At 36.0% G+C, this 26424-nt stretch overlaps 1 protein-coding gene across 22 annotated transcripts in view; it reads left to right on the forward strand.

The window, feature by feature from the left end:
- The window catches only part of MLLT10 (MLLT10 histone lysine methyltransferase DOT1L cofactor), a 135872-nt gene that overhangs the window by 94802 nt on the left and 14646 nt on the right, over positions 1-26424 (forward strand). For all 22 annotated transcript variants that reach the window (XR_015278689.1, XR_015278696.1, XR_015278692.1 and 19 more), the window contains 3 exons: positions 6501-6679; positions 22091-22208; positions 23542-23614. Coding sequence is in view for 19 of the 22 variants with exons in the window: in XM_086860367.1 (XP_086716493.1) it covers positions 6501-6679; positions 22091-22208; positions 23542-23614 (370 nt within the window). In the remaining 3 variants the exon portion in view is untranslated. The remainder of the gene's footprint in view (positions 1-6500; positions 6680-22090; positions 22209-23541; positions 23615-26424) is intronic.

Consider the following 26424-nt stretch of genomic DNA (forward strand, 5'->3'; position numbering starts at 1 on the left):
CAAAGGCTTCCCTTCGAAGGCACCAGCCTCAGATCACTGGAATCCGAAAGGGAGAAGGTCCCATAAAAGACTGTATTATGTTCACAGTGAAGAGGAAACCTAGTGCTTCCAGTGACTCACCATCCAGCACTGAGGTAGATTGCTGTCAGAATGGTTTGAAGCTATGCTGTGTTTTCAGAGATCTTAAGCAAACAAAATAGATTTTTCTGAAATAATTAAAAAATATAGATCACAAGTCATGCTCATATTCATGAATACTCATTAAGTGAGCCTGAAACTGCTTTGGTTTTAGTTTGTTGTATTTAAGTAACCTAGGCTTGTCACTTAAAAAGTGAACTTTTAAAACTAAACCTTAAAAAGTTAAGATCTTTATCAATTGTTCTTAAGTATCTGTTTAACTTTTTCTTTTACAAAGATCTTTCTGTGCTGTGGCACACTTGAAGTACAGGCCTTTTATGTGGTTATGAGCATATGTGTCTCAGATACGATCATGGAGCTCTTTATCTCAGTATTCTGTTCTAGAAGAGTACTTGAAAACATTTTTACTTGTGGTAGAACAAGCATGAAATTCTTAACATGTATATTTCATAAAGCTGAATTAATTGTGAAATATGAACAGGCAGTTATGAAGCATTTCAGAGATTTTTGTGAGAAGTCAGAACATCTGGAGGAAACAAGTGAAAGGAGTTTTGTCCCTGTGTTGCCCATCTTCGACCCCCAAAAAAGACTGCACAGTTTAACTAAGGTATAAGTTTGCCATGAGATACATTATGAAAAATTTCAGTTGTTCAGAAAGGATTGGAAGATAGTCATTGGAACAAGGCTGGAAACATATTTAAGGCTCATAATTACAAAAACCATTCCTCACACTCAAAATTCATACATTATAGATTTCTAGAGGCTGGGAGAACATTTGAGGAAAGTATTGATACATGCTTGCCTTCTTTTGTTTTTTTCCTTGTGTGGCTGCTAGGAAACATAGCTAGCTAGCAGTGAACTGCTAGTGTTGTTCACTGTTAGATATAGTGAGCTAGAAAAACAGTACAGTTCTCCCTGTCTTCCTAGTCTAGCACATCATTCATCTGTCTCCTTGTGTCACATTCAGACCTTTTCTCTTAGAGGGAAAATTCTTCTTGGGTGGGCTATGAAAAATGTGAGTTTGAGCCCTTCTGTTGTGGAGGGCTGTATCAGCTTGGATTAATTCAAAGTGGGAAAATGATTGCTAACATCAGTGGTCATCAGTGAACATGGAATCAAGTGTAAAATACCATTGTTCACTCTAGCAGGGGGGACTAGCTGAACACAGTAGACGATTTCAGTAGCACATGGGTGTGTTCTGATCTTTCACCCCCACTCCACTGTTGAACACATTTCTGATTGATTACAGATAGCTGTACAATTAGGGGTTTGACCATAGGGATGGGAATAGAAGAGATTACCTAAACATCTTTTGCTGGATGAGTTGCCAAGGATTTGGGGTTAATTGTAATGGAGTTTGATAGCAAACTTTAGATCTTTGCTGTATACATAGGTGATATGATCATGGATTCACCATATATGTGTCATATTGCTGCGCTGGATTGTGTCAAGGTTCTTGTCAAGTATTTTGGTCTTTGACTATAAATCCACTCTACAGAGTATTCTCCAAGGGACTAATTGTGGCAGTCTGCCTTCTGTCAGTACATATGAAACTGGAACAACTGTTTGAAACAGAGAACCAGTTTTTGAAAACATATACACTTGTACTTTGTATCTTCCCTCCTCCCCTTCACCCCCAGCAGTGTGCATTCTTTGGGTATTTTAAGTTTGTGGAGCTTTATAACTTCTACCTCAGTTATGGAGAGTACTCAGAATGCCCTTTGTGAAAGGAAGCCATTGACTGTTCATCTGTGACAGGCTGCTGTGCCTCCATCAAAAAAGGATGCCCAGTCACTGAAAGGGAGGGAAATGTAGCTTGTTATCCAGCTGCAGATCTGTACTTTCACTTCATGCGCCTCTAGAACTGTTACTGCAGAGTCTTGTAGAAGCCTCTCTGAAAGGGAACCATACCACTTTCCTCATCACCAGCAGGAAAATAGTTTGATTATTTGATTCTTAGGTTTCAGAAGGTTTTTATGAAGGAGGCAAATTGGCCCTAGCATCCAAGCTCATTATCTCATTAATTTAAGTGAAATATTGTTGCTACCTTGGCAGTTTAAAGTGCAACTTTCTTCTCCTTTGACAACTGTCAAAAATAACCCATTTTTATTTGCTTCTGTTTTGTATTAGATTCACTTCAGTTTATGACCACATTACAAAATAACATGGTGGGGTACTTCTTCAGCTGTTAACATTGTACTGGAATAGAACATGTTCTTTCTTGTGTAGTGGAACTTAATCAGTTTTTTGTACATGTTTAGTTACTAATGAATGGACTACTTAATGCAAAGACTCCTTTTCATTTTGCACTGTATAGGAAGTTGCCATGGGTTTAGGGGAGACTTTTTGAGATTACCACATGAAATGAAGCTACTGATAACATGTTTATAGCTTCAGTTTGTGTAAAGAAGTTCTTGTTCTTATAGCTCAAAATTTGCTTTTATTTCTGTGATTTCTACTGTGAGTTTCCTTGAGGTTGTTGTCCCAACCCCATGCCCAGCTGCTCTCCCCCAAGTAGGAAGGTTTTGTAGTTTTGTGCAACTTCTGTGGGCCTGAAAGTTTACATCTGAAATACAGCCTCTTTGGCCATATTCTTCTTATTCCTGAAGTTTTGACAAAATACTAAGATGACAGGTATCTGAGAACTTCCTCTTTTCTGAATTGTTGTAATAGTTTCAGATTTCTGACCTACAGAAGAAAATACAGCTTTAGGGAGACCATTTTACAAGCTTCCTAATGAAGTAGTCTAGATGTTGTCTCTCTTGATTTTGGCCCACTTAAGCTTTAAGTCTTTTGACCAGTTTACAGGAAAAAAAAGTCTGAAACACATATGTTCCTGTAATATGAATGGATGGGTACAAAAGTAATGAACCACTGCCTGTTTCTTCCCTCTTTCTGAACTAGGCATTCACCAGCATAAGAAAGGAATGTGAGAGGGCTGGGTAATGGGGGGGGCTGTGGTACTAGAAAATAAGAAGTGAGGATTTCATAGCTGGATACAGAAATTGTGGTGGGAGAGCTTAGTGTATTGATGTTATTGTGAGATGTAACACTGTGGAAATCCAGGATTTAATCAGTTTTGTTAACTCTTCTGCTCATGAAACTACTTACTTTTGAGATTTTGAATAAAACCACTAAAATTGTGCCACCTGTCCTGTTGCTGGTTTTGATTTGAGGCTATTTTGTTTTCGCTATTATTGAAGTGCTTTTATATCCTCTGTTACAAAATTTGTCATTGATGGTGCATAAAGAATGCATTTTTTCTAGTCTACGTTATCTGATATATTCCCTCCTATATGATACTACCTTTCTGTGCTAAGCAGGCAGTTATTTGTTGGCCAGAGATAATTTTTTTTTTTTTTTTCCCACTTGTCTTTTTGTTAAGCCATTTGAGCCAGCAGTGTAGGTTACATGTGCATTTTATCTGTTAGAGCCTGAAGTCCATGTTCTGCAGCTGTATTAACGGTGCCATGCACAGTCAGACTTTACCTGAACAGTATTATGTGTCTATTTCCACGTGGAGCCAAAGAACTGTGTTCTGGTTAATGCTGAACATTGCATTTGAACATGCTATTTATGGTGCTGGCAAATTACACGATGCCATTCATCACAAGTTACAGCTCTTTGGCTTTTCACTAATTTGGGAAGGACTTCACGGTGGTTTGTTTATTTAAAACTTAAATGTAGTTTACAGAGATTTACTCAGGTTTTCATTACCATTCCTTCCTGATCCAGAAAGTGATTTATCTCTCCCCAAACCCCAAAAAGACAACTTAGTATGTTAGAGATACTTCAAATGCGTATTGTCTTGGCTTTTCTAATATGATACACACATAGTTTTTATACAGGCATTTTTGAAACTGTGTGAAAATCAGTAATTTATTTGGATGTTCAGCATACAGTTCTTATTTGATTGCTGCATGGAGTAGTATCTTGGTTGCATGACTAGTTTCAGAAGGTGCATGTACTTCATGTGTTAAGTAAGGGATTGCTAAATGGAGATACTTATCCCAAAAAGAGTGTGCTGATAGGTCATATTGTCCTGTATTTTGCAACAGCAACAAATAGTGTTTTTAATACTACTACAACAACTGGCAAGAAATATTAGCTTAACCTCATTCTGCTGGCAAACCAATTTGCTGCTTTTCTTTCTTTTGAAATATTCTTTTGCCTGTGATTTCATAACTATCTGCTTGTATTCCAGAATTTTATTTTTAAGAGGAAGAATAAACCTTATCATTAAAATAGAAGCAGCAGAAGCTCTGCAGTTATTAAATATGTAAGATCTTTAAAAATTAAGAATAAAAAAAATCTATAATAGCTTTAAAATTTTGGAGTTGTTTTCCCTTTCTGGCAAAATCTCCTTCATTTTTAGTACTTGCCTCTCACCAAAAATTTTGTTTTCTCCTCTCATTGCTGTTGATGTTTTATGAGAGTGATAGTGTTTGTGGTGATGAGCTCTTATGGTTTACTCACAGGTGTTGTGATATTTCATTATTTTTATTCTTAAAATGTATGGTTCCTGAAGCCTGATAATTCATGAGAATCTCATATTTTCAAGAAGGTTTGTATATTTAATTGTTTTACTGCATTCAAAAAACAAAAGGTCAAATCTCATCCTTTTTATTAATTTGAAATTGTTGATTAAAAGCAAATTGAAAAATCTTTTGAGGACCTGGGTTATATTTCAGTTTTTGTGGTTGTAGTTATGTCACATTTAAGAGTAGATTCAGCAGCAAGGTTGTTTGTTAATCATGTTCGTTTTGGTGGTGTGTAGGGATGAATTGGAGCAGAATCCATAAAATGTGCTGTCTAGTTGATCCAGCTAGAACTGGAAAAAGATTATGGCAAAGTGAACACTTCAAGGATCTTAACTGCTAATAAGGCTGTGACTGTAGGTTTTGGGGATGCTAACAAAAAAAAAAAAATCAAGGAGGGGGAGGTTGCTAAATGGAAGAAGATAAAAAGCTCAGTAGGAAAGGAAAGATAGGGAGTTTCTCTATGATGAAGAGATTGGGGAGAAGACAAGTCGCTAACTGTGGTTAGGCAGGAAAAAATGTTGTCGCGATGTGTCTTCAGCTGCTTTTTTGTATCTTCTTTCTCTAGTGGGTCTGGCTGATTTTCTCTTCCATTTTTCTTGACGGTTAATAGAGTCAGGGAATTTAAGATGCATCAGTGTTCGCATATTATGTGTGGGTTTGGATGATGTTAGTCTCTCCCTTGACTGCCTGTGCTCAGAGGGATATCTGGGTGGCGAGTGGTGTTTTAACATTGCGTATCTTCTTATTGTCACTGCCTTCTTCAAATCATTATTTGTATGAGTGACAAACTAGCTCCACCCTTTGCCTTCTAACTGGCATTTCAGTTCTGTTGCTTTTTTTGATCTAACCATGTTCATTCTACTTCTGTTTACTCCCTGTGGCACTCTTCCTCTAACTGCAGTTCAGTGCTACCATGCTTGATATTCCTTGGCCAGCTGACAGCTCACTTATCTAATGCACGTGGAGCCTAACGGTTTCATAGACAGGTACTACTTCTTGTCCTGGGCTTCTGGTCAGTAGGGTTTTTTTTCCCAACCTCTATAATGAACTTTACCCTGCATGTAGATGAACAGAAGTAATGGCTTCACAGAGGGGTGTGAACTCTTCCTATTTAAATTGCTAACTTACAAGTCTGACTAATGTTAACGTGTTTAGTTGTTTATTTGTTGGCTGTTCTAGCAGAAATATTAGTCAAGTATTAGTATAGATCATGGATGGAATTACAGTTCGTGAATGAATGAAATACCACCAGTTCTACTGGCAAATCTGAGTACCTTGTCCTCAGACTTGCTGTCAATATTTTTCTGAAAAAGCACAAGCAATCCTTAGTTGCCAAAATTACAGTTTTGAACAAATGTATGTTGTTTAGTAACATTTACTCTAAAGTTAAAAAGTATTTTTTCCATTTGTATGGTGTGTGTTCAGTTATATAGCCCAAAACTTCATTCTTAACAGTAATACATTGAAGGAACAAGCTCTGATAGCAGACTCAGTTGAAGGCAGGCATTTTAGCCAAAAATTCTGCCACTGTTAATATTTGAGCAGTTTGTAATGCACATAAATATTTGATTTATCGCACATGTTTTACAAAAACTTAAAAGTGAATCAATCTGTGTTCCCTGAACTGTAGAATGTTAAATAATGAGAGCACTTTTATCAATCAGCATGGTTAGAATTTCTACACAGGAACTTTCTGCATTACATATTAAGTGATCTTGTTTGTCTTGATTAATTTTCTACTGCATATTTACGTGGTTACTAGTGAACAGAGGGAGGGGGAGAGAGAGAGATGCATGTAATCGTTTTTGTAATTTTTTTCAGGTATTTTTAGCAGCAATGATGTAGCAGTATCATTTCCAAATGCAGTATCTGGCTCAGGATCTAGCACTCCCGTTTCCAGTTCTCATTTACCTCAGCAGGCTTCAGGCCACTTGCAGCAAGTGGGAGCTCTATCACCTTCAACTGCGCCTTCTATAACTACTGTTGTTGCTGCAACTCAGGTAAACTATCACAAGAGTTTAAGATAGAAAACCATGTTACTCACCTGCTTAATTCCAATGTTAAAAGAAACCATAATTTGTTTGGAAAATAGGTTAATGAACATAATATTTGTTATGAAAAATATGGGGGCTGGAAGTTCCCCATAGCATTGCATAGTCTTAATTTGTAGAGCACATAGTTTTTTTTAAAATGTAGTCTGAGGAAGTATTTATTAATAATAACTATATTATGACTAGTAGCATAAATGCTGGTTGCAGTTCATCAGTGTTCTGACTAATGCTTTATCAGAACATAAGAAAAGGATTTTAAAAAGTGAAATATGTAATGTTTTCCATGTTTTATGCTTAAATGATGGTATCAGTTAAAGGGTGGTTTGTTTGGGAGATTGAACAAATGGACAGCTAGGCTAGCCCTGGCAAGGAGATGGCCAAGGATGACATCTTGATAACAAATGAATGTTGACATATATGTTACAGTTTTGTATTTGAAAAGTCATGCAAATGAAGATCCATTGTTCATGTTTGATGGTGAAGGAATAAGGGAGGCATAGGAGAAGGACAGAAGGGTGGCATAGTTGAAGTAATGAACCAGAAAAAATACCTTTATGGTAGTATTTTGTATGAATTTAAGTTGGACAAGCTTGCATTTATCAAGATAAGAGAGTATGAAGTAATAGTTGCAGAAAGTCACCATGATTACTGTTGAAGTATGAAGGAATACTACAATATACATGATGGTTTTATACTCCTTGCTTCTTGCATTTTTCATTTTCTGAGGGGAATCTCTCTTACAATGAATATATAAAATATATGTATTTTTGTGTGCTTAAAAGCAATGAACTTGTAATTTATCTATAGTGATCTAAGATAGTGGGTATAAACATGAAAAAATCAAGCTTATTGTGTGTATGTGTGCACAAGCAGGTGTATATACTGCATGGATAGCAGAAATGCTATATGAAGACCAACACAGATTACATTTCAATATCAAATAGCAATTTGTTTTTATAGGGGGCAGTTCATATTTTTACATTATTCTTCTGGACTGGTTTTCTAAAGAAATAAGGTGGTTTCACCCAAAATTGAGTGGTATCTCTTTTGCACAAATTGATAGAAACTACCTTAAAGAAACTAATTAAAATTTTGATACTTTAGAAAGTTCTCCTTTTTTTCATTTCCAAATATTACGTACTCTAACTCACTGACAACACTTAAACTGAACAGTTTGGAGTTCAGGGGGAGGGGTTGTGTCATAGTTTAGTAGCAGGTTAAAAGTTTTTAAAACCCAAATAAGTCAGTGCTCAGTTTTCACAGAGGAGACCGTTTGCCATCAGAGTCTTTTGAAGACTTGGCCTTTTGTACAGCTCAATGTATCCATAAATGGTCTGGGGAAAGGAGGAGGAACAACACTTGCCAAGTTTGCTGATTATGCTGGGTTATGCAATGAGCCATTATGAAGATCAGCTGTCACAAACTGCTGAAAGACCTCAACCAGCCTGTGTTGACAAGGTGGTAAGAGGGCAAATAAAATCAATGTTTAAGGGAAGGGACAGTTTCTATTCAAAACAGATACGGTACATGCCAGAAGAGGTACAAGAAGAGCCATGGCAGTGAACAATGGCAAAGAACATCTTTATAAGAAGTGAGTAAATAGTGAGGGACTTGTGGCCTCAAAAAGAGACACTGAGATGGGGTAAGACAAAGGTCGGTAAAATCAATTGACATGGAGAAGTTAAATAAGCAAGAGTTGCGCACCATCACTTCTGTTTGTTAACCTCTGTCAGAAGATAAACAGATTGGAAAAGCAATTGGACAAAACACATATTTTATGAGCCAGGAAGAGAAATACCATAGTATTTTTTTTCCTCATGTCACAAAAAAAGAGAAGTGTACCCTAGGAGATGGACCATCTCTTACTGTTTAGTTAAGCTAGAGAGCCCTCCATAGGTTAACTGCTTAAAATTCCTGTCCTTCCTTTGCCTTTGTTTCTTGTGAGTTGCCCTGGGGGCTTTTTTTTTTTAACCCCAAAGAAGCAAAGGAGTCATGTATCTTGTCTCACTACCAAACTTGTTCTCAAGTGGTCGTAGATTTACTTGTCAGGACCTTATTCACAAGGTACTACCATCTAAAGAGTGTTGGGTTTGAGATATACAGGGAGATTGAAATTGTGAATTTTGATTGACAGCCATAAAGGTGAGCTTCTGTATTTGAATTAATGAAGTCCTCCACTGCTTCAGTGAGTCTTCTTTCTTTGCATATGGTCCATACTGCCTTGAAGAGATGCAGTCAGGAGCGCCTAGTTTACCATGCAGTTGTTCTCCACTTGAAGCAACCTTTTTTTTTTTTTATCTCTTCCCCCACCCTCTCCTCATTTAGCATAAATGACTGATTATATGTCAAGGGTTAGGGTTTACCTACTTACTTCTGCAAAGTTCCATCAGAGTGCTGTCTGCTTACTGGGCTCTTGTGGATGTATTCTCAGTGTTTACCCACCTCTTGACCATGGAAGTCTTCAAGTAAGAGTGTGCCAGTATGTTTTTTGTGTACTGTTCTGATGAAAAGAAAACTATCATCCTAGGTTAGAAGCTAAGGTAAGCTTGTACCTCTGTACAGGTGAAAAGTAATAGTTAAAAAATTATGTTTTACTTTAACTATTAGTTAAAAGAGCAAGTATGACCAAATCTTGTCCGCTCACTTAGTCATGGTAGCAGATGTGCTATTGGTATAGCCCTAGAACTTGGAATAGCCTCAAATATGTGCTGCTGAGGTGCATCCTGTAAGATTTCAGTTGGCTTTTTAGATCTCTGTTGGGCATTTGTAATTATGATTTTGGGGAAATCATAAATTTGTAGATTTTTGAAGGATTTTTTTTTGCATATCTCTTTTTTTTCAAGGGTGTTAAGAAATTCTAAAGAGAAGGTCTTGGGAAAAAATATGTTCCCATAGAATTAGTCTCAGAATTAGATACATTCTGGTTAGAATGGCATGATAGGCATCTAAGACAGAATAATTTGTACGTAGCATAAAAAAAAACTTGCAAACAGTTGAAAGCAACTGCCTTAAATTATAGGTAATACTGTTATTAAAAACTGCTATTAAATTAATACTACTCAAAATGACAAAATAACTTCTGTTACTTTTAATAACTTACAGGCCTGTATAAAACTTTGGTGATTAAAATCCCAAAGTGCTGTTTTTTCCTTCAACAATTATACAACACTGATTTTAAAGCTTAAAAAACCTCACAACTTGAAAATTCTGGATTTTGAGTTTTCATTCTACTGACTAGTATGATAGTTAGCACACTGTGGTGGTTGTTTTCAAGACAAAAACACAATATGGACCTTGTTACCCCTTTTCTGCCTCATTTTCTTTTCTCTCATGCCACTCATAGTTTTTATTCTAAACTAATAAATCCAGAAGACATTATGAACTTGTGTTCCATGCTATGCCATAACTGATTTAAAGTGCTGGTGTTCCTCACCAGGTGGGAACCAGTGGACTAGTAAAAGTGCCACTTAATGGAAATGCAAATTATTTTGCATGCTGGTCTTTTTTTATTGTCTTGGGCATAGATTCAGGTTACACTGCTTAATTCAATAAGGCATTATTAGCTAACAATGCATTTAACAGTTGCAAAATGTAGTTTAAAAGGGATACAGGAGAAAAGGGGTACAGTCCACACAAATATTTTTCTCCTCCAAATATTTTTGTTGCTCTTTACATGTTTGTGGGTACTGCTTATTTCATATGTGACAGCAAATTGCCGTATCCTAAACTTACAGCTTTTCTCTCAGAAGTGTGTCTTTAACTTTCATATGGTTATTGATATGTGCTCTGTTATTGAGAAAAATGGCTTTCTTCTGTTTGGATTTTGAATATCATCTTTAATTTCCCGTTTTAAGCCAGGTCATGAGTTGCACCACTCAAACACCTTATGCTTGGTTTTTATCTCAAATATTTCACAGTGCTTCATAGTTACAGCAAAAATGTTTGTTAGCCTGTTATGCTGTTCTGTAACAATTTGCTGCACTGCTCTTTTCTGGTCAGTTATTCTTAATGATTAACATGTTCATAAAAAAAGCGATCTGGGTGCCTCAGTATCTTCTGGTGTTGTACAGAAGGATTTGTTTTATTCACGTAGTACTGTATAATTGAATGTTTGCTACTTTGGTTGGGATTGAGATTGAAATTGCTTGCGCTGTGTGTTCTTTTTGATGACTTAAATTAGTGAAATTACCTACTAGAGCTCTGTGGCCAAGTGTTTCTGGGGTCCCCAGGTGCTGAATGCAGAATCAAACTGCAGAATTGGAAGTAAGGGTTTTTGACTGGGCTTTCTTCAGTCATTGATTGTTAAAGCCATTTAATGGTTCAACCTGTATTGCTTTCAAGAAAAAGAAGCATTTAAGTGTCTTGTAATCTCATTTCAATAGTGCTTTTAGTGAGAGTGGAAATAGCATGTGGTAGTTTGCTTAAATACATAGTCTTACTTTAAAAATTTGTAACTCATCAGATTTCTGGGGTTCATATTGTATGATCCAGTATGGTATGATCTTACATTAATCTCAGTCCATTGAGAAATTTTAAGGATTTATTCTTATTTTGAAAATTTACTATCAAATTTTCACTTCGATTTTTTTTTTTTTTTTCATTCTACTCTGTGGTGGTATCTCTGCTCTTGTGACTGTAACAAGTACCTCTTCAATTTCAAGCAATATAGCACATACTTGTTACTAACCTCTTCTACAGATACAGTCCAGAAGATTTTCTTACCATGGGATTTTTTGCTGCTGCTAGATTCTTCTTTCTTTTCAAAGTGTTTTTTTCTTCTGCAGCTTTTGTTTTATTTTCTTCCTAAATTCCCAACTCCTGCTTTATGCACTGTGCTTCCTTTGCCACAGAGGCAGATAATGAAGAGGGAAAAGGACAAGTATCTGTAACAGCAGTCCTCGTGGCTTGCTCAGAGATAGGGAAACTGAACAGTTGCTGTTTGTTATTCTCTACATCCAGGATGTGTTTGTGATGGCATGATAGGTCCACTTCAATGTAGTGTAATGAGCTACTGCCTCCAGGGTGCAGATGTGGTAATTGGGAAGGTAGGTGCTGCTGCTCAGTTGCAATTCTTCCTGAAAGAAGTTTGCTTTTTATCACTTCTATTGTCCCTTCCAAAGTTCCTTTGGCTTTACTTTCATTAGGAGCAGTACAATAGCAGCAGGGTTTTCTTTAGCATTCATATAGGGGTGGTTATCCTCCTTTGTCTGATCCACCTTTTAGGGGGAGATAAGGCTTATTTTTTTCCAGTAGATTTTGAGTTATTTGTTAACAACAGAGGAATGTGAAAGGAATCCTGAGATCTTTTCCTGAATGTAGGGCATGTGATGTTTCAGATGCATCTGTCCTGTGGTTTTTATTTTCCTATTTTCAGAATTAATCTAGTCCCTAATTTTGGATTTCTGTATTCCCCTGCTCTTTCTCCAAATTACTAGTCTACACTATTTTTGGCTTCCTGTTCTAGTGGGTTTTTTCCTTGTCATAGTTTGAGTGCTCATCATTTTGCATGCTATCAAGGGAGCTTTCTTGTCCTTTTTATTTTATATTCTGGCACTCATGGGAAAATAAATGAAAAGACAGGAAATAGGAACTCTATTCTTAGTTTTTGTTCCTTTCAACAGATAAGTTAGGAACAGTTTTGGGAGCAATCTTATTTATACCTTCCACAACAGGGATGGAATTATGAAGGAACTTAATAGTATATCTTAAACAAGGAGATGTTCCTTCGCTGAAAATTCAAATTGCGAGGGGTTTTTGCAAGTCTGCAGGAGCGGGGTTTGGGCAATTTCATGGGACAGTAAAATGCACCTACTTGATTGATATTGCTACCCTGTTTATAGTTGTAACTTCAAATTATGGATGCTACATTCTTAAATTCAGTATGACCAAGGAAGATACTCCTTTGTCCACTTTTGTTTCCCATTCTTGTTCAGAGAAGCATACCCTGTTTCCTGCTGGTTATGATTTGTGGTTTTTTTTTAATTTAATACTCAGCTCAGAGTAAATGTGAGGAAGGAAAGTTTCAGGTTAATCATCTGAAGTTTGCTAGACCTGTTCAGAATGCATGTTTTAAAGGATGGTTCTGGGCCATCCTCCCTGTGGATACTCTAAGAAATGGCAGGTCTATCAGCTATCAGTGTTTAATCAAATTTTCTTTGGTGACTAGAATAAATACATGGTGAAAAAAAGGCAAGCTGCCCTCAGTTCTAGGACTTTAAAGTGTGACAGATGTGACCTGCATGAGATGGTTGGCTGCTTAAGTGAGTTTCCCACTACGCTCCCAAAGATGCACATTTCAACCATATGTAAGTTCAGAGTTGGTGTAAGACTCCTGTAGGCACCTTTGGATCAGAACTTCTTAAAATTAGAGACTTGGACATGACTGCAACAAACTTACTTAAGTAATAACTCTAATTTTTTTTTTTCTTTCAGTGCAAAGGAACTTAGCATGATTATATTGAACTGCATGAGATGTATAGTCAGAGATGATTTCCAGAACTTAAGGAGAACTTCACTCTGTGTTTACATTTTTTTTCAGGCCACTTTCTGAAGTCTCCTCCTTAACAAAGAAATCATTGAGATACTGAATGCTGTCAGAGCTCTTAGGAAGTCAGCTCTTGGGAGAAGTCCAGAGTGCAGATAGTATAGATTTCTACTGCATATTTTTGGGTGCCTTGTGGTGAAACCTCTCACCTCTTAGTAATTAGTCATTAAGGTAAATCATAGATAGCAATTATGACAATATGTTAATATATTGCTAAATTTCTCCAAAACAAGTAAGTTAGTTAATTTTTTAAGTTCAGTTTGTACACTGTCATACAGTGTATGTTGTTGGGTTGGGGTGGGGGTATTGTTTGTTGGGGGATTGGTGGGCTTTTTTGGGGTGTTTTAGGGTTTTTGGTTTTATTTGTATTACCTTTAATATGAATGGTAATTAAAAAGAAACTAATAAAACATCTGGAGATAATGATGTTGCATGGTTTAAGCAGCATGCTTCCAGAAAAAGGAAATTAGATCCTTACTGTGGTACTAGAATTCTCTAATCGATAGAAATGCTGGATACATGAAAACCAGTTAACATATTTTATGTTACTATCAAAACACCTCTTGATGATAAAGTTTCTTGAAAGAGGCTCCTACCCACTGGGTCAAATATAAAAACACAGGCTGTTTGGATGGTGAAATTATTTGGTTTTCTTTACCTTATACCTTATAACAAAAAGACACAAAATGAAATCTCAGCACATCCAGAACATAAAGAAATCATTCTTAACAGAGTATGTTTCTCATCTTTGGGACTCATTGCCGCAGCAAATTGCCAGTGCTTCTAGATTTGGAAGTGTGCTAAATGGATCCTTCAGTATGTTGTAGACAGAGAGGTTTGGTATTGTGGTGTAGGATGTCAGTGCAAAAGAGACTTTCCTTCCAGACATACTAAATAGTATTTGTGTCACAGCCACCTAAATTTCAGTTTTGCAAAATGAAAAACGTGAAAGAACTGGACTAGTAAAAGTTTTTCCATCAAAATTGTCTTGTTTCTCATTTAAAAGCTGTTTTAATTTCTAGTTACTTCTGGGTAAAATGGGAAAAAATCTAATTTTCTTTTATGCAGTCTAACTGAGGATTTTTGGGGTGGGGGAGGAGGAGAGTAGCAAGGAGGAAGAATTTACAGCCAGAGGGAAAATTCCTTCTAACATGTGACTGAACTAGAAGAACAAAGGAATCATAGTTGCAAGTAATCTAGTATTTAACCCAATGAAAATCTTGTTTTATTCCTGCTTCAGAAAGCTTGTCTTCGTGTGGACTTGTGCAACATAGAGGTAGTCTGAAAGGCGTTGCAAGGTTTTGCACAGTGCTGCATGCTGAGACAACTGCATCAATGTTTCGCTCTAGCAATAAATGTTTTCTGCCTTCAAGCTGAAGCTTATTTAGCTTGGCTTATCTGGTGCTGCTGTAGCAACCATCAGTCTCCAGGCAACTGAGGCACATTGACCTCTTGGTTGAACTGAGTGTAGCACTACTTCAGTTTAGCTGCCTGAGACAATAATAATGTGTTAAAAGTAAAAAGTGTGAAATTTTCTAGTTTGTATGTGATGGAAATAATAAAAGTATTTAGATGAAACAATGTTTAGGTCTTGCTTGAAAAAGATTTCAAGTATGCATGGTGTGTGTTTGTTGCAAGCTGCGGAGTTGGTTGCTGAGGCAGTGGCCTTATAGGCCTTGTATAAATGTTGAGAATCTTGCAAGTGTTTTTGCACAGCAGCAGTTCTGCTACTGAAGGTGTTTGTTTCATCACTTAAATAGCAAAGATTGTTGATATTTAGATAGTTAAAATGTCTGTGCTTGTGAATAAGTAACTGATTATTATTATTCTTTCTGAAATTATAGATGATCTTGAAAGCAGTTACTTTTCTATTAGATCCATTATTTGCCATATTGAAAAGTGTCTGGCTTTCTTAGGAATACTGGTATGAAGGAAATAGATTCCTCTATGGATATACTGAGTTTGTTTCCTAATAAAGTAATTTTTCTGCTAGTCAGTGTGAATGCAAAATGGAGATTCCTCACATATAGATTCAATTTCTTAAGTAAAAAGATTCTTGGGCAAGATACTTCTTCCATGTCCATGTAGAGCACATACAGTTTAAGTGCTGTGAAGACAGGTAGATGGAAATGACAGAGCAGCCAACTTAAGGTGAAAGGGCTTTGTCTTGAAATGATGGCTCTGTTTTCAGTTCCGACTGTGGACAAATCCTAGGGTCTTATATCTACAAAGCCTCCTTGAAAAAACAAACCAAAACCTGCAACAAAACAAAACCCCCAAACAAAAAAGCCAACCAAAGTAAAAAGACCTCTTAATGAGGTTGTGAAAAACGAGGTTCACATAATGCACTTATAAGAAGGTAGCATTCTAGCAAGTTTTCGTGAGTTTCTTTTTTATGTCTGTTATATAAATAAATAGATCTGAATTGGTTAAAAATTAATGTAATATCTAGCTAGTTAACATGAAAGAGAGGAGAAAAGTGGTAGTACAGTTGAGGTTATAGTGTTTTCACATTACTGGAAGATAGGCCTTCTATCCATGTGATTTTTAATGACTTTATGTGCCCTTGTTGTACACTGGGCAGAGGTATAAATTAGTTTCTGTAGGTGTGCCATTAATTTTTCATTTTGCCTTTCAAATCCCACTGTGTTTCCCAGTTGTATTCATTCATGCCTTTCTTGGAAAATACTTGACTGCTGGTGTTTGAAGGTTAGATGGTTTCATTTAATTGAAGGATTTGTTTTTATGTTTAATCAAAACAATTGATTCTCAAAGACAGTATTTGATTATTAGCTTGTTTATAAGCTGGAGTCTTCATTACAGGTTACATTCAAAGGATTTATTTTTGCTGCAGACAGAAAAAGTACTAGCAATGTGAAGATTGTATCCATGGAATGATGTCACAAATACAGTTTTCCTAACAGATGTAAATTATGACAATTTGTACACTTGTAATTAATGTTCTTTTTCTTTTTGAATGAAAAGTTGCTCTTCTAAGACATCATAAACCCTTTTCCTGATTTTATTTTAACATTTCCAACCTGCTAATTATACTTTCCAGTTAATTCTTTTATTTCAGCCAGGTGGCAAAAACATTTTTTGTACAATTGGACCTTGTTTATCTGTTTTAAAAAAAATCCTCAAACTTTAAGGGCTTCAGAATACTTGGATGGTAATGGTGCCAGTATGGGAGGGCTATGTTTTCAATCTCAGTGTTGTTTTAATAGAATGAATGGGTAAAAAAACTATGGTGGAAGTTTGGGTTTGATTTGCATTGGTGATTGTGATAGCAGGTGAGCTGAGGTTTGCTGTAAAAATCACTCTAATTCCAGTTATCAGTAATGCTGTAGGTTGTTATAGTTAAGTGGTCAATATTGTTTGCTTTAAATTTAATTATGTTCAACTTAAGGCCACCAAAACATATATTAAAAATATGTAAATCAAAGTATCAGTTTAATTAAAATATATTAATAGTAACTGTTATACTAGAGATTAATATTGTTTTATGTTGTGGTAGTTGTTTTGAAAAGTCAGATGATAATTTTCAGAAGAAATGTGGGAACTGTATTTTATTAAGGATTTTCTGTGTTGTCTCTATTTATGTTTCTTGGCATATTAGGAAAATGAACAGGCATTTAGGTTTTTGATTTTCCATTGGAAACAAAGTCATGATAAGCATTCTAAGATTTGTACACAAATTCTGTATTTGTGGTGAAAATTTTCAAGGGTTGTGTCATAGTGAGTGATGCATGAGAAGGTGCTGATGTGGCAGGGCTCCTCTGCATGGCCTCAGTCAGCTGTGACCACCCTTCTATGGGTGTGCTTGGCCATCCCAAGGAGCAGCTGACAATTCACAGGAGGCAAGTGATGATGGGCATTTCTGGGTCACTCATATCTCCTAAATGCAGTTAAAGGTGGTGCTACAAGTACTGACAGAATAAAAGGAAGTAATAGCACATTCTTCCAATTGCCTTCAATACACAGGCAAAGGCCTTAAAATTTCAAGGGATGAAAATAATATTTCTTCACTTGCCCAAGTTAAGGTAGGAAACACAAGGCAAAGTTGCTTCTGTTGCTGTCACTTAATAGGCATCTCTTTTCACCTCTCAAGAAAAGAAAATAATTTTTATATGTGCACATTATAAAATTTTTATTATAATTATGTGTCTAGAATGCTATGTGTTCGTATTTAATCTCATTTAATTTCAGTGCAGGTTTTAATTAATTAATTGTTCAGATAAATGTTGCTTGCCATAGACCAAAATGCATCAGGTTAAGATGTCTTCTAGATGAAGTAAACTGATACTATCACTTGGTCCTATGCTTGAATTTCCTTCCATATTTCGTGAAGCTAGACATGCTTCGAAAGTGTTTGCAACATCTCAGAAGGGTAGCAGAACAGAGTGCAGAAAATTTAGCTTTAAAATTCGTCTGCATCTAAATTTTTTCTATGATTTCAGTAGTAGTTGGCCATAAGCAGTTAGTGGTATCTCTAAAGCTCTTTATTTCTTGTCTTTCTACTAGTAGGAGCAAGGGGGAGTTCTGCACTTCATATCACAGCATCATGCTGTGATGAATAACATCAATAACACCAATGATGATTGGTAAATGGTGTGACCCTAACTACAGGAACAATGATATGTTTTTATTTTAAACAAGAAATAAAATTAACCTTTGAAATTATTTTTGACAAATAAATATTGGCGGAAATGGATAATTAGGTAATGTGTCACTAATTGTAAAGCCTTATGATGATATAATACAAAGCTACAATATAGCAATGACAGTTTTTAAAGCAGAGAGGGAAAGGGGTGTTGATTGGATATAAACTGATTAAGAAGCTGTCTTGGAATTGGTTGTTCTGGCCATCCTTGTTGCCCTATCACGAAAGGAAGAGAGTTCAGTAATGGTTTAACTACAATTAAATCCCTCCCCTTTCTTTGTGGAAACTCAACTGTAGGCATTTCAGCATTAGCCTAAACAATGGTTTTGAATATGTTAAGCCTCTAACAATTAGGGAGCAGTTTGGGGCATTGAATAATGTGGAATGATGCAATTGAACCTGACAGCTTCAACAGTCAGCCTACTCATGGGACCCAAAAGTTGTTCACACTTGGTTTCATCTCTCATCACACGCTGAGTATTAAAACCTTACTAGTGTGGAGCTGAGACAGAAATGAGGCCTGTTATCAGAAAATATTTCATAGCATAAAACTTGAAAGAAATGAGGGAAAAGGCATCTTCAAAGAGTCTCAAAGTTTTCAGACTCAATCTGATTGCATACAGCTAAGTATTGTCTCATCTTTCTTGCCTTTGATTTTTTTCCGCTGAAAGAACATGTAACTTTTGATTGAAGAGACTGCTTTCCCTGGAAATTTCATATAGTAGTAAATGTTCAGATATGAACGCTCTGGAAACTTTATAGTCATATTGTTAAATACTATCCTGAAGTCATGCAAACAAATATAAAACTATTCTAAATATTGTACTATGTAGTTAACTGGCAAGTCTTATTCTTTAATTAGAAGAATATGCTTGTACTTGCTCTCTTGCTGTAGAGGAAGTGTTTTTAAACATCAGTCAAATATCAATCATTTCTTACTGCACATGGATATTCTCTGAATTACAATGCATCGTCCTTCTGTGCTGCTCTACTGCTTATGGCTTTACTGATTTATTGAACATGCCATAAAGGAAAGCAGTGTGTTGTATACCTCTAGATGGGCTTAAATCCTTCTGCTAAAATATTTTCAGGGAAACTTGCTGCATTTTCAAAATAAATACTTAGTAGTCTTGGGTTTTTATTAGCTCATACATTTTGATCATGTATTGTGTTGAGTGTTTAAATAGAAACAGTTGAAATAAAGACTAATACAGCCTTAAAAGTTCTGCATTTTAGAATATGTGTCAGTCCTGTGACCTTAATATGTATTGACAGGATGATTGCGCATTTTTAATAAATGCTTGCTACAGCTTGTTTCGACTGTGAGTGAAACATGAAGCTCCTATTTCACCTTTAAATAATGTAGTACTCCTCCGCCATCTCTACTTCCTTGTCAGAGGAAGTCGTCACATATACAAGAAAGCTTCACAAATCATTATTCTTGTCATTTTATGTTGCCATTTTTAAAAAGTGTTTTCAGAGGTTTTTTTATTTGCCTTTAACTTACTTGAACAATTTTATTGTTTCTTTTTGCTTGAAGAGTTGTATGGGATGCAGGATGGCATTGGAACTTGTATAAAGACACCTTTACTATTATTTTAAAATGGAAACAGGGCTAACATTTAGGGTGAAACCACTACTTGTGAAAAAACCTCAAGTTCTTAGATATTGTTTCAATCCTGCTAAGTCTTTTGATCTGTTGTATCAACCCACTTAGCAAACGTTTAGTTCCTTTGATGTTTTCTGTTTTGTGGTGTGATAGTTAACTCAACAAACTTTAGCAACTCCCTTCAAAGATACTTAGGTACTTTCAGAAAGTTCTTAAAGCTATTTGTGCATGTTTTGGTCAAATAAACTTGTATTCCCCTTGCTGATTATAGCTACATTGCCATGATAAATTAATATGTAGCTGCTATTGCACAGTTTTAAGCAGTGAAGTATATGGACTGAGAGCTAAGTATAGAAGCTTCTGTGTAAAATGTGATCTGTACATACACTTACTGGAATTAAACTAAATGTTTTAGAGAAATATGCTAAAACTAAACAGAAATAAGACCTGGTGTTTGGAGCTTAAAACCTGCCTCCACCCTACCACCAAAACTATGAGTAGAACTCATCATATAAACTTCTATTTTCCTAGTCTGGCGTTTTAGATATGGTTGAATGGTAGTAGTGGTAGTGAATCTCTTAATGCTCCAATCTGTAAGGTTTTATCAGTGAGAGGATATGACTGAAGTTTGTTTGGTTTTGAGGGGAAAACAGCTGAAGGTTGCTAGGAACAGCAATAGTTAAGTTGGAACTGCCCTATGGGCATTTTTTTAAGGAAAATAGCAGGAGCTGTGCAGTATTGCTGCCTTTGTCAGTGTCACAGTACTAAATATTTATTGTATTTCTGGAAGCTGTTGTACCTGGGTAGGTGGAAATGTTTGCATTATTTTTAAGACTTAGAAATAATCCAGATAAATTCTATCAAAGATATGCAATTCTTAAAAAAATCGCCAACAAACACCAGAAGTAACAGCCAGATTTGAAGTGACATTGTGGTTCCGTGTCTAGAAATCTTGCACATACCTCTAAACTGAAGTGAATGAACCCCTGATCATTGTAAGCAATTACTTGTGGCTTTTTCGAACTTTGTGACAGTAGAAGAATGTAAATATCAGGCACAATTTCTCACCAGTATATAGTAAATAAAGCATCATTGAAAACAGTTGTGTGAATTCATAAAAGTCCATTCATCAAGTTTAATATGTTGGCAGAAAGCCAGAAGTTAATGGTAGTGTGTGATTCTTTCCAGAGACATAGTTTATACTCTGTAATATTTTGCTGTAATAACCAGTATGTTTCCCTTGTCTCTTGTGTGCAGTTATGCATGTCAAAATGTCCCACAAATTGAGTTCCTTACTGTTCACCTTTTTTCATTTTTCAAAAAAAGTTTCATTTGTAATGGTTGTTTACATTTTCTTAGAAGATTAATTCTAAAACCAGTGATCACACAGGTTTGTGTATCTTTGATTGCACCCCCTTACCCCTCCCTCTCCCCCACAATCTTTTCTTTGTTCTGAAATAATTTTTTTATCAGGTAGGAAAATGCCTTTAAAATAAGCAGCCGTGCTTTTATTTCTTTGACTGCCTGTCTCTGCAACTTACCATTTGACACAAATCTTTTTTTCTTCGAAAGGGAAAAAGCATAAGCAGCCAAGGAAGAAGGTATTTTTATTACGTTGGATTATGCAAGATTTTGGCCAGCCTCCTTAGCTTCATCTGTTTAAGGGTTCATTTTCGCTTGTTTGGCACAAGTCCCAGCAGAGACCTTCAGAATTGTGGTTAGCAACATGAATGAACACAAACTTTGGGAGCTCTTCAATAAGTAGAGCTGGCCAACTGCCAAAAATACAGTTCCTTATATGGGGTCAGGGCAAAGCTGTGGTTCCCAGAGCCCCCTATTGTATAGAAAACATACTTGTAATGGCTGTTTGCGTTCTTTAAAATAAAAACAAAACAAAACAAAAAAACACCAGGCTTCCAAGTCTATCAAAATAGGAAGTAACAAAATACTGTGCACGTTTTACTAATGACGGAGTCGAGCAAAGGAAATATGGCTCTGTGTAGTTAAACTATAGAGCTGAAAGTTGGACCTTTTGACCTCCACAGCCGGCTTGTGATGTAAGGAACCCAAGCATTTGTGAGACATCTGTTGTCTACCTGCCCTTATTTTGTAAATGGTTTAATAAGATTAAATAATTAGTAGGATAACCACATGGTCGCCATGCTACTAAGTCCTAGTGTTGAGCGCATACTTCGGGATCACAAGGAAGTCTGCCCCTCCTGCAAACTGTGGTTGTTTTAAAATGCCCTTTAGGTATTTTTAATACTTGCTACAGGACTTTATTATTAGAAGGGCTTTCTTCAATTAGAAGATCTTGACATCCACAAATATGACATACTTTAAAACCTGGTCTATTTTTTGAAGTACTGCAATTCTATTTCTATAATCATAAATGAAAGACATCTCTTTCTTTAAAATACATTGTTTTAAAAAAGCACTCAACTTACAAGAATAATAAATGTGCATTAAGAAGGCTTCTTTAAAATACATTTAGCATTACTCCCCATTACAAAAAGGATTCAAGTTTTAATTGGTTTCTTGCAGGCAAACACCCTACCTGGATCTTCTCTCAGTCTGCCTCCATCCCACATGTATGGCAATAGGCTGAATCCAAATTCAGCCATGGCAGCACTCATAGCTCAGTCTGAAAACAGCCAAACAGGTAAGCTTCCTCTGCCGGTGCAAACGTGCAGCTTCACACAACTCCTTGTTTATAAAAAGGTTGTTAAATTGTATTTTTGATTTCTGCTCAACTTCTGGTTATTAAATGTCTGTAAAAAGTTGTTCTGTGTTGGAAGTAAATTCTCAGTTGTTCTATGGAACAGCACAGGTTTTCTTCCCCTTTTTTTTCCCCTCGGTGTGTGAAATGTAAATGTTTAAGCAGAGCCATCAGCAGGCAGGAATGCACCAGTGTCTCTTGTGACTCCTGTGATTGATGCGCTCAGTTCCCAGCTCTTTGCAGCCAGAGTGACACAGCTCTGGGTTTTGTCGTGAATAGTTGAAACCTTTATTTGCATAATTCATGAAATTGCATTACATACAAGTTCGTGTGAAAGAGATCCCGTTAGAGAACTTGTGCAGCATTTAATAATCTTGTGAATATTTACCGATTGGCATTTGGTACCGCGGGCTCTCCGCTGCGGTTTTAATGAGCCGCTGGCTTTGCTTTGTTTCATTCCCTCCGTAAGGATTTGTTGACATGTCGTAGTAGTCATGCCTGTTTGGGGGAAGGGAATGAGTTTAGCAGTTTACCAAGAATGGATCAGTCATGTCTTTGCCCTCCAAGGGGTCGGAGGTCGCTTGACTCAGAATAGGGGGAGGGCAACCTTGAAGGGGGCAGATAGGGTTATTTTATTGAGAGGCCATAGGGAAAATAACCCTTTTGAGTCCTTCCAAGCAAAACGTTTTCGTATATTTAATGAGGCCTTTTTTGTTTGTTTTACTACCTTTTTAGCAAGGGGCTTTCCTACGCTTTGCTTATAAATAGGAATTAGTGAATTATACGCTTTCATAAAGTTTTCAGTAAATTTGCAGAATAACGTGTGCTTGTTAGATGGCAGCATTAAGTTTAATACGTTATATATTTTATGAGTTGTTTTGGGATGCAAAGTGTTAAAAAAATACAGAGCATCAGGATTTGCTGTGATAAGCATACAGATTAGCTGTCCACAGCTGTGATTCATTACTTTCACCGTACAAATTAAAAGTGGCTGAGGGGAGGGTACTGCAAATGCAAACCACGCTTCTGTGCTGTAAAACTGAAAGGAATGAAAGAAGTGAACATAATCCATGGCCTGGTACAGCCTCAGAAATGTGTAAGGACAACACCTTACATGCTACAGTTCAGCAATCTTAAACTAGTTACTTATTCACTCTTCAACAGTAACTGCAGATAGAAGTTGAGATTGAAGGTATTTTTAAAATATCTACATCAAATATTAAAGCTCTTATCTAAGAAAAGGCGATTTATCAGCTGTGAAATATTTACACTGCAGATCAAGATCTCGGAGATAACAGCCGAAGCCTTGTTGGCAGAGGAGGATCACCCAGAGGAAGTCTCTCACCACGGTAAGCGTTATTTACATTGGAGAGTGCAGGCAGAGGAAATGTTTTAAGATTTACAAACTTCACTGTCTTTTTATCAGCAATACCAAAGTGTTTTAAAAGCCCATCTATATAAAAGTATAAACACACATGTATAAATACATGTATTTTTGTATCAATGTATCCACCTACAAAAATCCCTCATACATCCAGAGAGCTAAAATTGTGCTAAAATTTACTTTTGTATCAACTGAAATTATGTTTACAAATTAAGGTTAGTAGGTAAGTTAGTTTACTCCCTTACTTAAGAAACGGAGTCCTGCTTTAGAAGGATTTATCTATCATTTAATCCATATGTACTGCTTTTCCTCAAATTTGTTACCACAATCCTAGTTTAGTAATATTTGCAAAAATCCGAAAATCCCATATACTTAATAGTGATCACAAGAATAACATGGTGTGAAACATTAAATTAAATTAAACAGTAAAAATTCCAAGCAATATTTTCTTCCTTTTCCCTCACAACTTCAAAATTTGTAGCAATTCTCTGTAGAAAAAACTATTTTTTTGTTCTGCTGCAATTCAGATTTTATAGAAATCTTTGAGATAAGAATTCTGCTGAAACTGAATCATGTTATTTTGTTTTAAAATATTTGCTGTTAGCATTTCAATATTGTTTTTAAATATTTCAGTAATATTTTCTGTATATTTTAAGCAAATCTTTATTTTAGGGGGCTTTATCTTCCATTCTAACTCATCCAATACGAGTTAGATTTTATGGCGTTATTAGTGTGTCTTTACTTAGGGACTAACAATGAAAATGATTTATCTGAAAAAAGATTTATGCTGAAAAAGATTTTAGGATAGCTAAAAAATTCTAGTTACACAGAAATAGCATTATAATAATGAATTTTATTGCTATTGCATGTGTTTATTATGGTAATTTATAACAAATATCTCCAAATTAGATAATTTAATGTACATGCCTGGTGTTGTTGATCTTGTATTATATTCCTTAATTAATCAAAGGACATCTTGCTGGATGGGATGAGATTATCCATTATAATACTTAGGTGTTATTACCTAGTCATGAACTTGTTTTTAAGTTTTCCAGTATGTGTTGCTTCTAAAATAATAAATAGAGAATTTACAAATTAGTTTAGATGGTATTCTTGGCATAAATATGTATACTTACATTAGCATATAAATTGATCTATACAGACAAGGAATTTCAGAGAATTTTGCAAAGGGAAATGCTCAACAATTAGGAAATTCCAGAAGTTTTGATTTTCTTTTAAATAGCCTTCTTATGCATACATGTTGTGGCAATTACAAGTTTTAATGCCTTCTTAATAATATGCAAAGACCAGGTCTTTGCATGGTTTGCGTCGGACATAGCTGTGTTCAGTCTGTCTTTTGGTCGAATATTTGGGAAGATAAACTTCTTAAATATGATGTTTCTACAGAATGTGTATGTTCAGGGTATATACAGTCCAGTATTTGTAGCATGGTAAAATACCAATTGGTTTTGATGGGGATGCCAAAGGAGAGCTGGATGATACAAAGGCCACCTCAGTCCACAATTGAAAAGCTTCCTGCAGTGTATGGAAGCTGTAGCACTTTGCAAAGAGGAGAAAGATTTTGCTTGGCAGGGTTGTTCAAAAACAAGCCAAGAAGGGGGGGAAGTAGGGGTGGTGGTGTAAAAAGCAAGGGGGAGAAATTGGTGCTGTAGTAACAGAACTGAAAGGTGGAAAAACTTAGTCTGAAATACCTAGCATGGAAAAAATTTAGAAAACCTACTCATTCAGTTAAGTTCAGTAGTCAGCAAATTTCAGCCCAGGTTTGGGCGACAAAAAAGGTTATACATATGTCAAGGTTTCTAAAATGTGTAGGTAACAGCCCACCGTCCCCTCTTTACTAAATAAGCAACTCTGGTTACTTAAAATACGGTTTATAGTGAATAAAAAGCTAACTTCAAAAAATCTGCTATCTGGAAACTTTGCAACTCCGAATGTTACCTGCTCTATCTATTAAAATTACTTAGCTGCAAGTTCTGACTCTGTTCCCTTTGAAGCTTATGAGATACATAAATAACACCGTTCTCCGAAAGAACCATGTGATTTTCAGCGAGTTGCTTAAAATAAAAACACTTGCGGAACATTTGTTTGCTGTTGATGACGCAGCTGATTGCAGCTCTTTGGCGAAGACATATGTGACTCATGAGCTTGTTTGGTCATTTCCAATTCATATTGTTATATCTTTGTACCCCAATATAACCACAGCGTTTGATGTTTAAGCTGTCGTATTTTAACTTCTAATATATATATGAGAAATATAAATATACCTGGTATATGTGAACTGTTTCCATTTTGCAAAGGAATTGCTGCTTTTCCCAAGGTAGCACTTAAACTTTTTTTTACCCCATACTTAACCTTAGATTTAAAAATGTGCTATGTAATACCTGCAGTGAAATTTGTATGTATGCTTATAGCTAAATGCAGTATTGCTTCTAATTAGTGCTCTATAGTATGAGTAACTGTACCAAACTTAATCAAAAAACAGTTGTGAAAGCAGGCAAGCTGTGAAACAGGGTTCTCATCTCCGTGGCAGGATTGGACCAGTCCAGACAGCACATGTATAATCCTCTTGGAAACTCTGATCAAATATTGTTTGGAATAATGATTCAACCCTAGCATGCAGGAACTATATCCTGTCTAAAGGATGAGCTAGGGGTTCAGTTGGAAGAGGACAGATTGAATAATGTTGCAATACACAGAAATCTAGATTTTTTTTTTTTATCCTTCTCTGTACAGGCTTCCAGTGAAGGATTGTAG

The sequence above is a fragment of the Cyanistes caeruleus genome, chromosome 1, assembly GCF_971803275.1.
Source record: "Cyanistes caeruleus chromosome 1, bCyaCae1.hap1.1, whole genome shotgun sequence".
NCBI lineage: Eukaryota > Metazoa > Chordata > Aves > Passeriformes > Paridae > Cyanistes > Cyanistes caeruleus.